Source organism: Rhinoderma darwinii, chromosome 9 (assembly GCF_050947455.1).
Source record: "Rhinoderma darwinii isolate aRhiDar2 chromosome 9, aRhiDar2.hap1, whole genome shotgun sequence".
Taxonomy (NCBI): Eukaryota; Metazoa; Chordata; class Amphibia; order Anura; family Rhinodermatidae; genus Rhinoderma; species Rhinoderma darwinii.
Window position 1 is genome coordinate 95,491,031 of NC_134695.1, and position 16,416 is coordinate 95,507,446.

General features: G+C 43.9%; 1 protein-coding gene across 1 annotated transcript in view; it reads left to right on the forward strand.

The window, feature by feature from the left end:
• PIEZO1 (piezo type mechanosensitive ion channel component 1 (Er blood group)) overlaps positions 1-16,416 on the forward strand; it is a 160,124-nt gene that overhangs the window by 134,206 nt on the left and 9,502 nt on the right. The window contains exons 34-50 of the mRNA XM_075838615.1: positions 849-1,021; positions 1,783-1,919; positions 1,996-2,202; positions 2,328-2,586; positions 2,824-3,012; positions 3,550-3,724; positions 4,483-4,588; positions 5,222-5,369; positions 5,807-6,021; positions 6,126-6,284; positions 6,370-6,517; positions 9,097-9,285; positions 11,350-11,442; positions 11,544-11,716; positions 13,246-13,368; positions 13,464-13,543; positions 15,506-15,701. Of these exons, the coding sequence (XP_075694730.1) occupies positions 849-1,021; positions 1,783-1,919; positions 1,996-2,202; positions 2,328-2,586; positions 2,824-3,012; positions 3,550-3,724; positions 4,483-4,588; positions 5,222-5,369; positions 5,807-6,021; positions 6,126-6,284; positions 6,370-6,517; positions 9,097-9,285; positions 11,350-11,442; positions 11,544-11,716; positions 13,246-13,368; positions 13,464-13,543; positions 15,506-15,701 (2,770 nt within the window). The remainder of the gene's footprint in view (positions 1-848; positions 1,022-1,782; positions 1,920-1,995; positions 2,203-2,327; positions 2,587-2,823; positions 3,013-3,549; positions 3,725-4,482; positions 4,589-5,221; positions 5,370-5,806; positions 6,022-6,125; positions 6,285-6,369; positions 6,518-9,096; positions 9,286-11,349; positions 11,443-11,543; positions 11,717-13,245; positions 13,369-13,463; positions 13,544-15,505; positions 15,702-16,416) is intronic.

A 16,416-nucleotide genomic window follows, 5' to 3' on the forward strand; every position in this document is an offset into this window, starting at 1 on the left:
GTCTTGGAATCACAACTAAACCATATTCCTGTGAGTTCAACAGAGCTGCTATACCAGACAGCCCATGGGCAAGGGTGGCACGGTTTCTAAAAAAAAAATTAAAAAAAAATAAAACTTTTTTATTTTTTTTAATTCAGGGCAAACCCTTTGAGTTAAAATACATATGGCTGTAAAGATCACGTCATACATGTCCTCCACACGTTCCTTCTATAACACACGGTTTCATATGTGACACAAAACAAAAGATACTACTTGGCCTTTGCCAAACATAACAATTCTTACACAAAGCCGTATTCTGAGGGAGTTTCGCACGTCTCATTCTGTAATAAATAAGTAACCCGCCATTATGTCAGCACATGCTCCAGATTGAATGATCAGAAGCCACTAATAACATGTGACGATATCTGCTTAATACAATCTCGAGCCAGTTACTGTTTTTTTTGTCTCCGCACCAAATTCTTAATGTTAAGACCCGTTCTACTACTGCGTCTTTGGAGGGGGAGAGAAGAAAGTTACTTCATAGTTTAAAGCGATCAGATGCAGAAATTATTACTGAGTGAGAAGCTTAAATTAAAGTGGTTTTATTGAAATATTACCGAGCTTAAACCTAATTCAAGGCGGATTATGAGACTCCATAGAATCCCACGCAGGAGGGTTAGATTTGGTGGATTACTTCTCCACAAATTCTTATTGCAGATTATTACAGGAAATGACGGCTTTTGTGCCTGACGCGTCGTTTTTATGAAAGTTTGGAGCTTAAATGATGGATCTTTGTGTTGGTTTATTGGGTTTTGCTGGGTTTTGCGCTACGTTTGCGTTCTCCTTTTGATTTGTTCTGTCTCCTCCAGGTGGAAGTAATGTGGTACAACGTATACTCAATATATTGAAGTTCCTCTGGGTCCTCTTTCTTGCCATGTCGGATGGTCTCATAGATTGGCTGGGCACTCTTACCAAGCAGTATGTGGACATGTCCACTGTGTTGTGGGTTGAGAGATACATTTTAACCCAAAAGTTGTCAAAGGTAATGTTTGTCCCATAATAACAAAGTCAACTTTTGGTCTTGATTTATACGTTTACTATGGCTTTGTGTCTACAGCTCCTATGCAGACCTATGTGTCTCCATGGTGACTTACTACAAACAAACCCTGTGTTGTCTGATCCCATACTCCTTTAACCTTGTACGTTCGCAAAAAGTAGATACAGATGCAAGAGAGAGTGACTACAGAAACAGACTGCACAGGGTTTATATGTAGTCTGTTACCATGGAGACGCATAGATCAGCAGAAGGGCCGTAAACACATAAAGATAGGACATTTTTTAATGAATTTGCAAAAGCGGCTTTAATTTGAAATGCATTGGAACACAAAACAAAAGTTATGAAGGAAGCTTTTAACCCTTTTACTGCCAAGGACTTATGGAATACATCACGACTTTAAACGCTTGTAGCGGCTAGAACTAGTGCTTAGATCTTGGTATCTTATTAAAGACCAGAAAATTACCGTTTAGAATATACCAAAGCTCTGGGTGCAATATTCGCGGGGCAGGATGACCAGTTGTACTTCCTGTTTAGCGTCTGGGGAAGAGGAAAGCTGCAAGTGACATTAGGAAGAAAGATCATAGCCTGTCACTGTCATCTCTCCCTCTGTACAGCCTCCAGTGACCCGAGGGGATGATACAGGAAGATTTCTTCATGTTATCCCTCCCCCCCTTACCAATGATATATATTATGTGCTCTATTATATAAGTGTGTGTGTATACTTCACATCGTCCAATACTTTGCAGGGTGATGATGTGACTCGAAAGGATCTCTCCTCCCTCCATGAGACTGGGCAGGACAAGAAAGGACCGGGCACATCCTCTCTGCCTGCTGGAACTACCTTTGATAAGGGAGTTGATTCGCAAACTAGCATGGGTTCAAGGTAAATATATCAATATAAACATTGGGTATAAATGGCGTAAGTTGGTCCGGTGCTCATAACCGATTGCTGTCCTTAGTGGCTGTGAGGAAGAGGAGGGTCTCAGCAGCATGGCAGACTGTACAGACATCATCACACCCCTCAGTACCGGCTACAACACGCGCACTAACAGTATGGAGCAAGTTTCTGCCACTGTCGGCTGGGAGGACTCGCCGTCCGATAAAGGCTCCCAAGAAATCCAGCCAACAAAACGCTCTCGTACTGCCAGTGAACTCCTGCTCTGCAGGTAAATACTGATAAATAGCGCAGTCATTCCTGTTACTGTTCTGTAGCATTATCTCATCTGGTTTTCTATTTTTATTTTATTATTAAGTGCCTTGTGTTCTCAATATTGCATTCTCTATATAACAGGCCGCTCACATTCCCTGAACTCTCGGACTCGCAGCGCTTCTTCAGGTCGCAGAGCCGGCCGTTAAGGTTTTTGTTTGCCCTCTACCAATTGGTGGCCGCGCACTCTGAATTACTCTGCTACTTCATCATCGTCCTCAACAACATGGTCAGCGCATCGCTCATCTCGCTCTTCCTTCCCATCCTGGTCTTCTTGTGGGCCATGCTGTCCATACACCGGCCTAGCAAACGATTTTGGATGACGGCAATTATTTTCACAGAGGTATGTTGGCTACTAGTTTTAGTATTAATGAATTCCTGTCTGCAAATTTCTGGCTTTATTACTGATTCACTTTGATTTAGGCATAATAGGCAAATTCTCTAACCAGTCATCAAATAATTTTACCCGGTTTGACATCCGTTATCTCACGCTTCTGGCCAGATTTACAAGTCTGCAGTAAAATTGTTCATATTTGTTCGGTTCAGCGCATGGTAACTTGTTGTGCTCTTCATTCTACAGATAATGGTGGTGATTAAATACCTCGGTCAGTTCGGTTTCTTCCCGTGGAATAGTGATACAGTACTTCTTCGCTATGAGGGGAAGCCATTTTTCCCTCCTCGCATCCTTGGGCTGGAGAAGAGCGATTCCTATATTAAATACGACCTGATCCAACTGCTGACTCTTTTCTTTCATCGATCTCTGCTCATGGTAAGGAGGTTGTCATGAACATGTTTGGGTTCCATTATGCCTACTCCTCTATACATACATACATACATACATACATACATACATACATACATACATGTATCCAAATTCTCTAACCAGTCATCAAATAATTTTGCCCGGTTTGACATCCGTTATCTCACAGTTCACACCTTCAGGATATGATGCAGATGAAATCCGCATTTCGAAAACCGCAAGTGCGTATTTCTTATGGTGCAGATTTTAACATCTAATTGATTTCTATGATAAAAATCCATAATTAATACGTATTGAATCCGGAGGTGAATGGACATGCTACGGATTGAAAATTTCTATCCGTATCTATAAATCCGCAATGTAAATATACGCTGCATGTGGTTTGGGATTTAAAAACCTATGTACTTGCATTGTACAGTAAAATGATGCGTATTCCGCAAAGCAAATCCGCAACGTGTGAACTGGCCCTAAATGTCTTATTCGTGGGAAATTTGCCTGTCTGCGAAACACCAGAAAAGCTGACTTTCACCGTATTCTCATTTTCAGAGCTATGGATTATGGGATCGGAAGGATTTGGAACCTGAAGAGAAACCTCAGAAGGAAAAGAAGCCGAGTGAAAGTGAAATCCTGCTAACGGACGATCCAGATCCCAAGGGAAGCAGCAGCTCATTATTACGCCGACGTAAGAGAGGAGAGTCGCAGACCAGCGAGGCCGACAAAGGTGCGCATCTCCATGGGTAGTTCCTCATATCTATAAGATGATATTTTATTTAGTTTAATGGGTTTTGTCCTTTTTATTTTTATTTTGAAGTTTGTGGTTTGTAGATCATGAACACTTTGTGATTGACCAAACTGTATGTGTTGCATTGTCCTGATACTGACAACATGCGTACCACGAGGCTTTATATAGGTGTTAATGCTTCAATGCGATATATTTTTCTAATTCAAGTTTTATTTATTTTCAAATTAATAAAAAAAAAAGTTTACAAACCATGCAAATGGAGGTGGATGCATATCGATGGGTTCCATGTGGAATCTACTAGTCTGGATGTGTGCATAATAATATAGCTAGAGTGTGAGATAAAAATAAATATTACCTGCGGGTGAAGAAATAAATACATGGGGATCTAGAGAGAGAAGACTATGGCGGGCATCAAGGGGGCCACGTCAGAGCCCATGAGTGATGGGAACATCCAAAGTGCAGCAAAAAGTGAAAGCCGATGACGGGCACCACAGGGAGGGAGCACAAGCAAAGAGGGGTTAGAGGGGTAATCAGCCCAGGATATTTGGGAGATCAGACACCAGTAACCAGCCTTGGTTTCTGGCTCCTTGTACTCTGCTTTTTGTTCTGTCCTTACAGTAAAAAGTATTGCATTTGTTGGTTTAAATCTATTTGGAGTTCTTGATGTAATGTATCGCCACTTTTGGTTATAATGATGCTGGGGTTTGACATTGACCTAATTCTTAATTTTGTCCTAGATGCAGTAAAGGAGAAGCCGCGAGATTCAGAAAAGAAAAAAAAGAAGCCGGCGGCAGTGAGAATGAAGATGGTCGGGGTAAAGGTTGAGAATTTCTTCATCCGTATGTAAGTGGATTGTTTGTATTTTGCCTTATTTGCTGGTTTGTGAGACTTGATTCGTTTCATTTACACATGCATGTTCGGGTACAGTATGGATCTATTTATGAAATGTAAAGATCCTGTTTATATAATTCAACTTGCTGCAATGTAGGTCAAACATTGATCAGAACAAAATCTAGGTTAGTATTTGGAAAACATGGCTGCATTATATGAAACCATTGATATTTCTATCATGTTAGGCCTGATTCACACGAGCGGGTTCGTTCCGTGACATATGACAGACTGTATGTCGGCAGTATTTCCCGGACTGAACACGCTCCCCTATACCGCAATCAACATTAGGGGTTAAACAGTGGCGATCATTGGTTTCTCTGAATTCTGCCTTTAGAGCAGGAGCTCGGCTATGATTGATCGCCACACTCCTGCTCCTGAATGCGCGGGTGCAGCTTCTGTGGCCAAACTACATCAGCGGGAAGTGCAGTACTATTATGCCACTATAGGACAACAGGTGAACGTTGTAGCTACTGGAATGTAAAGATGTCATGTCCATACTGTGCTTGAGATGTTAAGGAAAATCGTTTATGCTTAAAATGTCATTACAATACTATTATTTTAGCTGTAACCGTGTTCTTGTTGTAGGGTGCAGGGAGTCTACCAGCCTGTGAAAGCTTTCTTCCACGACATCCTTCATACACAGTACCGAGCGGCCACTGATGTCTATGCGCTCATATTCCTCGCGGACGTGGTAGACTTTGTCATCATAGTCTTTGGGTTCTGGGCATTTGGAGTAAGTGACAAGTCTCTGTTTCCTTTGTCTGCAAATCAGTAGTTTATTGTATTAAAGAGGTTGACTGGTGAAGACAACCCCTGTCCATATACACCATTAGGGCATACGAACATCATAGAGGGGGTCCCCTGCTCCAGACCACGCTTTGAGCCAGAACGGCGAGCTGCTCTAAACAAGCCGCTCCCATTCTGGCGGACTTGAGCCCTACTTGTATTACAAGAATGACCAGGGTGGCTGCCAAATGTATGGCTTTCCATGGCTTGTCCGGCAAATTCAGCTGTTTGGTGGAAGTGCTGGGTGAAAAGCTGATCGCCTCGGAGGCCGCATTCTGAAAGGGGTGATCGCTGACTACACAACCCCTTTAAGTGTTGGACAACCCCTTTAAAGATGTTGTTGTGGATGGTGATTGGGTAACTAGAATCTCTTCTTCCCTCTAGAAACATTCGGCAGCTGCAGACATAACGTCATCCCTCTCGGATGATCAGGTTCCTGAGGCCTTCCTTGTTATGCTCCTTATCCAGTTCTCCACTATGGTGATTGATCGAGCTCTGTACCTCCGGAAAACCGTCCTTGGGAAGCTGATCTTCCAGGTGATACTGGTCATTGGTATTCATGTCTGGATGTTCTTCATCTTACCAGCAGTGACTGAAAGGTGAGGAATCCCAATATAGGGGTATAAGGCATGACTTGTCCCTACACCTTGTACTGGAGCGAGCTCTTTCAACATGTTGACATTTTATTTTTCCTAATCTCCAGGATGTTCAGTCAGAACACTGTGGCGCAGTTGTGGTATTTTGTAAAATGCATCTACTTTGCCCTGTCTGCTTATCAGATCCGCTGTGGATACCCAACCCGCATTCTAGGCAATTTCCTGACCAAGCAGTACAACCATGTTAACCTCTTCCTCTTTCAGGGGTGAGACTTCTTTTAGGTGTAAGATCTAAATTTAACTACTGAAACGTTGCGGACTGTACTTTTAACAATCTGCTTTCTATTGCAGCTTCCGTCTAGTCCCCTTCTTAGTGGAGCTGCGCGCGGTCATGGACTGGGTGTGGACGGACACCACCCTCTCCTTGTCCAACTGGATGTGTGTGGAGGACATTTATGCCAATATCTTTATTATAAAATGCAGCCGTGAAACTGAAAAGGTAGGAATGAAACTTCACGACACATTGATCCATGAGAACTAGTCCTGATTTAAAGGGATTATCTCAACAAGACTCTCCCTTTTTCATATGCGCTATTAACACCTATGAGCCAGAGTAGAGCGCCGCTAACAAAGCGCATCGGTCACTGTGACAGACCCGGATTGTGCATGTATTACATGGTTGGCATTGTAAGGGTATGTTCACATGACCTATTTTTGGCCGTTTATCGGGCTGTAAACGCCCGAAAAACGGCTGAAAAATCGGAAGCAGAACGCCTCCAAACATCTGCCCATTGATTTCAATGGGAAAACTGCATTCTGTTCCGACGGAGCGTTTTTTTTTTATTCCTTTTGGGTTCCCTTTTATAATCCAGCCTTGGTTATATGCTAAGCAGTGATATAACTGAGACACAAGCTCCTCTCAACCGGTCTCTGCGGGTTACACTATGGACTGATCATAATTTTTTTTTTCCTAGTTTAGCTGCACAAAAGAAAAAAAAATATTCTGGAAACATTCCAATCCATTACTCAGATGGGATGAATGTGTAATTATTTTCTAAATTCCTGTAATACGGCTCCAGAGTGCGGACTGAGGCGTGACCCTGACTGCTGCCGTTACTCAGAATATTTACAGGTTGCTGCGTTTTTATGACTTTACATTGGCTCACGGCTTATTGTCACTTTCTACAGGACCGATCTCTGGGGTCATCTGACTTACATCCTATCAAGGGTGATTTATTTTTATTAATTTTTTCTTTTATACTTGTCAGGCCGTGCTGATCGCTAAGACATGACTAGTGGATAAAGCCACATGAGACGCTGTGTATATACAATGTGACTTGTGTTTTTCAGACCGGACATTAGCTTCTTACAGACACACCCTTATTTATAGCAGAAAAAAAAATGGTGTCGGCTGAGTCATTCATTTTTTTTTTTGTTTTTAAGTGTAGAGCTCGAACAACATGCGCCAATTGGTAACCGACCTTTACTTCTTGACAGTACAGGAATATACTGAGCAGGTCCATGCTTGGGGTGAATGAGTCCTATTTCTCACTTCTAATAAGCGCGCACTCATATTAATGCTGCTTCTGCTTTTTATTCTGTAGTATTGAGCTTTTACTGACATTAAAACCAAAGGTTATACAAAACTTTTTATTTAAAGAGACTCTGTCACCACATTCTAAGTGCCCTGTCTCCTAAATAAAAAGCACTGCTGTCACCTACATTACAGCGCCCGTCTCCTTATGTAGGAGATAGGGCACTTATAATGTGGTGACAGAGTCTCTTTAAGGCGATGTAGCCCTTTTGAAAACCTTTTTTTTTTAAAATAAAAATGTGTATCCGTGTCATTGGTGCGACTTTGTAATGACATTTTATTGAAAATGATTTTTACTTGAGATACAGCTGCTTTGTATCCTGTGTATAGAGCAGCTGTATCGTGCGCTGGGACCTGAATCTGTCAGGTCAGTGGGACTGACACACAGGATCGAACTGTTATCGATCACATCTAAGTTCTGAACTTAGATGTGATCGGTAACGGCTATATCGCACGCAGGACCCGTTGACCTGACGTCAGGTCTCCGCGCTAGATACAGCTGCTCTATATACAGGATACAAAGCAGCTGTATCTCAACAAGTAAAAATAAGTTTTAATAAAATGTAATTACAAAGTTGCACCAATCACACTGACACACAATGTTCTTTTTATTTATTTTTTTAAAGTTTTCAAGGGTGCACATAACCTTTAAAGTATCTAGAGTCATGAATTAAGGGGTATGCACACTTTTGCAACTGATTTTTTTTTTTTTTAAGAAGACTCATACACATCCAGCAGGAGGTTGGGGACAGATGTTGTCTGAATGCAGAATTAGATTAATACATAATTGTTTTGTAGTTCGTAACCATAGATTGACATATAGGAACTGTAGACCCAAATCAGTAGATTTATAATCAAGGCTATTTGCAAAGTTGGTTGATTTTTTTTTTTTTTTTCTAGATGCATTGGAACAATATAAACAATTGATTGTAAATGTGCACAACCAAATCGAAATACTGTAATACAGAGCTTGGTTTCTGAGGAGTATTCTCATCTCAAACGTTTTATGGTCTATCCATAGGATATGCCATAAATGTTTGGATGCGGGTCCCAGCTCTGGGACCCGCATTTATCTTGATATTGCGGGTCCATTGACCCCCACCTGGTAGGATGGCCACCCCATACTCAGTGGAGAGGCGGCCGGGATCACGGATGCAGCCCAGCTTGCAGAGCTGGTGTTTCTGTAAATCCCATATACGTGAACAGGAGTTACGAAAACCGCATAGCACAGCGATCTACGCTGTTCCGGAAGTAACGTAGCTGTTCTGAGAACCCCATCCACCCCTGCACAGATTCCCCGCCTGGATGCGGCAGCCAGGGGGCCATCGTGCTATGGAGAGGTGGAAGGACCTGTATCTAGCAGACATTTATGTATATGATATCCTAGATAGGTCATGAAAGTCTGTTTTGGGAATACCACTATAGGAGTTCTAGTGCCTAATTTGGGATCTCTTGGAGTAATTGTCAATTTGTCTTCTCTTCAGAAATACCCACAGCCTAAAGGGCAGAAGAAAAAGAAGATGGTGAAGTACGGCATGGGTGGTCTCATCATTGTTTTCCTGATCTGCATTATCTGGTTTCCCTTGCTCTTCATGTCATTGGTGCGCTCTGTTGTGGGAGTCGTCAACCATCCCATTGACGTGACTGTAACCTTTAAGCTGGGAGGATATGAGGTATGCTGGACAAGCACGTATATGTAGTACTAGAGGTCAGGGGGGTTTAGGTGATGCGGCCAGGGTTGGACATTAAACCCTTAAGGACCCTTAACAGGGTTGTGCCACAATGGACTTTTATCACCGGATAGGTCATAAATGTCTGATCACTGAGACCCCCTCACTGATCACTAGAAAGGGGGTCCCAAACAGTGTTTCTCCCCCCTGCACGGAGGAGGAATGGGGGCTTCGGAACCCCCGTTCTAGTGATCAGTGAGGGTCCCAGAAATTTAGATATTTATCACCTATCCCATAGATGGGTATTACATGGCCTTTGTGAGAAGCTGTTTAACTGCGACTGGGAACGAGGCAATGTAATGGTACGATGCAGGGTAGGAAGAGGTTAAAGGACTGGTAAAGAATTATAATCAGTGGAGGATATTTATCAATACTGTCGTAGAATGCATCAATTTTTTATTTTTTTTGCTTAGTAAATGTGTGGATGTATGAATTAGGGCGGATTTACACGAACGTGATATACATCCGTGCCACCCGTGTGTTTTTCACGCGCGTCGCACGGACCTATATTAGTCTATGGGGCCGTGCAGACAGTCCGTGGGTTTTGCGCAGCGTGTGTCCGCTGCGTAAAACTCACGACAGGTCCTATATTTCGGCGTTTTTCGCGCATCACGCACCCATTGAAGTCAATGGGTGCGTGAAAATCACGCGCACCACACGGAAGCACTTCCGTGGGATGCGCGTTTATCGCGCAACAGCAGTCAAAAGTATGTTTGCAAACAGAAAAGCACCACGTGCTTTTCTGTTTACAAACATCCAAACGGAGTGTCATAATGATGGCGGCTGCGCGAAAATCACGCAGCCGTGCATCATATGGTGATGACACACGGAGCTAGTAAGTGCCTTTTGCGCACACAAAACGCAGCGTTTTTTGCGTGCGCAAAAACGCACACGCTCGTGTAAATCCCCCCCTTAGGGGAGATTCACACGAACGTTGCGTTTTTGCGCGCGCAAACAACGCAGCGTTTTGCGAGCGCAAAAACCATTTGACAGCTGCGTGTGTCATGCGTGTCTGATGCGCGGCTGCGTGATTTTCGCGCAGCCGGCATCATAGAGATGAGGCTTGTCAACGCCCGTCACTGTCCAAGGTGCTGAAAGAGCTAAATCTTTCAGCACCCTCGACAGTGAATGCCGAACACAACAGCGAAAAACCTGTAAAAAAAAAAGATAAAGTTCCTACTTACCGAGAACTTCCCGGCCGTTGCCTTGGTGACGCGTCCTTGGTGACGCGTCCTTGGTGACGCGTCCTTGGTGACGCGCCTCTCTTGACATCGGGCCCCACCTCCCTGGATGACGCAGCAGTCCAAGTGACCGCTGCAGCCTGTGATTGGCTGCAGCCTGTGCGTGGCCTGTGATTGGCTGGAGCTGTCACTTGAACTGAAGTGTCATCCCGGGAGGTCGGACTGCAGGAAGGAGACAGGAGTAATCGGTAAGTTAGAACTTCGGTTTTTTTTACAGGTTAATGTATTTTGGGATCGCAAGTCACTGTCCATGGTGCTGAAACAGTTTAACTCTTTCAGCACCATGGACAGTGACTATCTCCTGACGTCGCGTACCGATAATTTTTTTGCCGGGATCGGCCAAAACGAGTTTGGCCGAACCCGGTGAAGTTCGGTACGCTTGTCCGGCTTCGCTCATCGCAAAGACACTCCGTTTGGATGTTCGGAAACAGAAAAGCACGTGGTGCTTTTCGGTTTTCATTCATCCTTTTCACTGCTGTTGCGCGAATCACGCTCGTCCCACGGAAGTGCTTCCGTGTGGTGTGCGTGATTTTCACGCACCCATTGACTTCAATGGGTGCGTGATGCGCGAAATACGCAGAGTTATTGAACCTGTCGCGCATTTTGCGCAGCAGACAAACGCTGCGCAAAAACCACGGACTGTCTGTACTGCCCCATAGACTTGTATTGGTCCATGCGTGCCGCGTGAAAACCACGCGGCCCGCACGGACCGAATACACGCTCGTGTGAATCCCCCCTTACACTGTATTTTCTTCTCTCACTCCAGCCCCTTTTCACCATGAGTGCTCAGCAGCAATCCATCCAACCCTTCACGGCACAGGAATATGAGAAACTCACCAGTGAATTTGATAGGCAGCCGGTAAGCCGCTCTCACCACATTGTGCCTGTACTATTTTTAAGGTCTTTTTTTATGTGGACCAATTTACCTGTGACCAGGGACATTCTCCTGTCTTGTTTCAGACGGCCATGCAGTTCATTACTCTGTACAGTTATGAGGACATAGTAACCGCCCAAATCGAGGGGAACTCTGGCTCTGTATGGGGGATCAGTCCTCCGAGTAGAGAGCAGATGAGGAAGGAACTCAAGAATGGATCATCCGCTATTACACTTAGATTTACCTGGGACTTCCAGAGGTGAGACATTGTACAGTAATGAAACCCAAAAAGTTTTTTTTAGTTGTGTATATAAATAAATCGGATCTGGTCTCCTCTGTACAGATGGTGAACACAAGTGTTTTTTTTTATAGTAATTGAGATGGTGTCACAATTAGGTCATTTTTACACGAGCGTAATATGGGCGCAGATCCAACGACCTGGACGAACCGGATCATAGGAATCTATTAGACCTGCGGCCAACATTTGAGTCCACAATAGATTCCGAAAAAAAAAAGAGCACGTGTATTCTGCTAGTGTGAAATCGGCCTTATAAACGGTCTGTACTATTGTCCTGGAAAAGCAGTTTATCAGATCCGTGAGGTCGGACTCCCAGCACCCCTGACATCCATTTGGTCGGGGCTATGACTGGTATTGCAGCTCCGTCCCATTCACTTAAATAGCACGCTGTGGCATTTCAGTCTGACCCCTATTGATCTGATATTCATGGCCTTTCCTAAGAATAGATCCTTAATATTATAGTCCCTGGAAACCCCTTATAAAGAGGATTTTTACCTGAAATGTAATTGAGAAGTTATGGCAGCAACCATCAGCTGAGATATTGCCGATTTTCCCAAAAATGACAACCGGAAGTGCAGCCATATTGAATGACACGCTAGAATTATTTTCTCAGAAACTGATGGTAAAAGTGTCACTTTATGGTTGAGTAAACTTGCTGACAAAATGACAAAAACTTAGCAAAGGTAACCAGCAATGTAACTGCGTCAAGAAAGGAATGACAAGCCAATATCTCTGGAAGGAAACCAAACTTTGGCTGCTGCTCTAACTTCCCGCACAGAACCTAAGGCCCCATGCACACGCTGCAGATTTTGTTCTTGCTGCAGATACAACCCCATGCAGATGAATGAAACTGAATTTATGTTGCAGAAATTTCTGCAACAAAATCTGCAGTGTGTGCAGGAGGCCGAATGCAAATCACTCTATAGGGAAAAAGGAAACAAAGCGCACATAGTGCATGAGCCTGTATTTAGGTGAGAACAAAAGGAAAAAAGTGGTCAATTGTGCTGACCTGATGTTGTTATGCTCGGAGCATAACATCCCAAGGTGCGTGTCCAAGTTAGACTTAGGTAGAGACAGTTGCAGCCCAAATTCCGGTTTGAAGATTGGTAAAAATCCACTATGTAGATCCAGGAGATAGGGAGATAAAAAATGGAATATCCGAGGGCGCAGCTGTACTGGAAATGGCTTTTATTTGTACAACAACAATGATGTGTTTCAAGGCCGTACCAGCCTCTTCGTCAGGTTAGGTACCTAACCTGACGAAGAGGCTGGTACGGCCTTGAAACACGTTGTTGTTGTTGTACAAATAAAAGCCATTTCCAGTACAGCTGCGCCCTCGGATATTCCATTTTTTATCTCCCTATCTCCTGAATGCAAATCACTGGAATAGAAGAATTTGTGGGATAAATAATAATCGCTGTCCATTGGCAGAAAAAAACAACCCTTTCCAAGCATCACATAGTGAATCCATTGAATCAATTCTGTTTCAGGGACTTGGCAAAAGGGGGCACTGTTGAGCACACATCAGAAAAACACACTAAGGACCTGGAGCCAGGAAGTGAGGTGCGGCTGCAGCTGGCGGACCTCCTAGAAGGCACGCGCGTTACCCCAGTGTAAGTGCAGAATATCACGCTCTAGCACTGTATTAAAGGGCATTCAAATGGTTAAATTACATTGATTTATCGTGTACACCCCCCCCCCTCCACAGATGTGTCCCGCACTTGTTTCCAAAGTACATACGAGCCCCCAATGGACCAGAGGCAAATCCTGTGAAACAGCTGCAGCCAGGTATGAAAGCTCCGTGTACAGACAAGGTTATTCATTCTGAATGATGGAACAAAAACCCTCATCATAGAGAAGGAACGACAATTGGGCACATTTATCAATGCAATTATGTGGGTTTTAAAGTAATTACACTGAAAATATCATTCATGCTGAACACTATATTTAGGCCTCATTCAGACATCGCAGATTTGTATTTTGCATTTGTAAGCCAGATGCAGATCTGTGTCTCCATGGTTACAGACTACAAACCTTCCTCCCCTCCATCTGTTGCCTCTTCTACAATCTCTGGGCGAGCAGGTAAAGGGAGTGGAGTAACATGACTACAGACTACAAGCAGGATCAGACAGAGTGTAATCACAGGGACCACGGCATCATAGGATTGCTTCATTTATTTTATATGTATCGGAGGAATAAAAAAATACTCAAAGTCCTAGAAGTGATGCAGTCTTATGTAAGTAATGTATATTTATTGTATAGGAAAAAGTAATCTTCAATGTTTTCAAGATCTTTGCTTGCTGTCATTAAATGAAGGAGGCTGTGCCAATGTCCTGCTTACTCAGGTGCATCATCGTGAGAAGGAACAGAGCAGGACGGGTTTTCAGCCTCCGAACGTAAAGAATAATATATTACAGCTAACGGATCCTGAAAACGTTGATACAAAGAATATTAGGAAGTTGTAGAACTATATAATGAGGATTCCATGTGAACTAGGCCTAATGGTATGTTTTGAGGCAGATTTTGACACGTTTTTCGCGGGAGGAAAAAAAAGGTGTTTCTGCCTCCCATTGATTTCAATGGGAGGTCAGAGGCGGAGCCGTGACCAGAAAGAACATCCCATTTTTTTTTTCCCCACGAGCGGCTCAAAGCCACCCCGGAAAACAAAACCAAAAAAACCTCTGCCTCCTATTGAAATCAATGGGAAGTGATTTCGGCCATTTTTTGGCGCTGATTCAGATGCGTTTTCTGCGTCACATCAGCGCCAAAAAACTCTGAACTGGGCCTTTTACTTAAATAGATAATTGTATAAATATAGTAACTAAAAACATGCACTTTTTAAAAGCTTGTCGAGGTCTGCCCATTGTCTGACTGTTCAACCCCTTTAAAGTGTTATTTTCATCTTATAAAGTGATGGCGTACCCTAGCAATATGCCATCACTTGGTTTGGTGTAGGTCTGACCTCTGGGACCCCCACCAATCCTAAGAATGAAGGGACCACAGTGCTGACTTTACCCAGCTGTGTAGCCAGCCCTCCTCAATGAAATGGGGCAGTGCTACAGATTTACCAGGGGGCCAATGTGCAGGGAAACCCAGTAAAGGGGCCACAGCCCTAAATCACCAATCATAAAGTGATGAAATATTCGATCTGCCATTGCTTTACGAGATGGGAATAACCCCTTTAGGTTGCAATCAGTCTAAGCGCACTCTAGTTTTAGTTTCTCGGTTAAATCAAATATGAATTGTTGGTGCCGTTTTTTTGCATGATCGGTGGCACAGAAACCCGTTCACACGGCTTTGTGTATTAGACTACAGACTTTGGGCAACTACTTCACCCTTACTTTTGATGAATTTCCCCCAAAGCAACCAATCAGAATCCCTCTCTCATTTAGGCCCCATGCACACAACCGTAAAAAAAATTCAGCAATTACGGACCTGCCCGATTCTATTGGCCACTGATTCCTTTCCGTATCGCTATGGAAAGGTGTCCGCGCCGGGAATTATGGAGCATGTTCTACTTTGCGGATTTTACGGGCCGTGATCCCATACTTTGAATGGGAGCACGGCACGAAAATGCGGGCGTCGGCAGCCGTCCGTGCCCGCAATCGTAGGCCGTAATTCCAGGCACGGCTGTGTGCGTGATGCCTTACCAAAGACCTTTTAAGGGAGACTTGATAAATACTACTTTTATTAACCTCATTTTCCAGCGTATTTTCCAATGTGTAAATCTGGTTCCCTTTTCCCTCTCAGATGAGGAGGAGAGTTACCGCAACGTTACGGTGCATTTGAATCGTCAACGAATAAGTGACAGTAACTCCAGCAGCAGCTTTGTGGAGTGGTGGGTGATCAACCTGGAAGGCTGCAAGAAAGAGTGCAACATCCTGCAAATGGTTATATTTAATGACAAAGTCAGCCCCCCCAGCCTGGGTTTTCTTGCTGGATATGGGTAAGTGCAATGAGATACAAGAACATGCAGACTGTCCTACACTGCAGGGGTATCACCGGTTTAGGGCTGTCCTGGTCATAATATTGGGGGTAGTTTCTATGCCCCGTCTATTAGTCACAGCAGAGTGTTTCACAACTCCTGTCCCCGCACCTCCAACAGGTCAGGATTACCACAGGTGTTCTCGCTGGCAGATAGAGAGATCCTGTGCTGTATACTAAGGAAATCCTTACCTGTGGGGTGACCTGGGGACACTGCTCTAGAGGACCTGTCCCGTCAGTGTAAGGACGCCACGGCTGTATTATTACTCCGCACAACCGCTGACATGTACAGAGCTGTAATATAGCACCATGCAAGTGTATGGGCCCTTATTGTACCTACATTACATATACCTTTAGACTTCATAGGGAATCAGATGGAAAGAGTACTGGTATCCTCCATCGGATGGCACGCGGACCTCATGCGACTCAGTAGAAGGCATTTTGGCTTGTAATTTGGAGCACAAGCCTGAACCGTATGGCAGCCCCTTCGTTATGATGGAAATTAAATTTCACAAATCTATTTTCCTCTAGAAGATGCTCCATGTATAGCCCCATTGCTGCTCAGCAACACAATGATTACTTGGGATCTGTTTAGTATGGACCCCAAACGTGCTCATGTGTACGGGGCCCAGTTCTTAATTCGTCCAGTATGGAGAGTGTCCATTTCTCTTGCACAG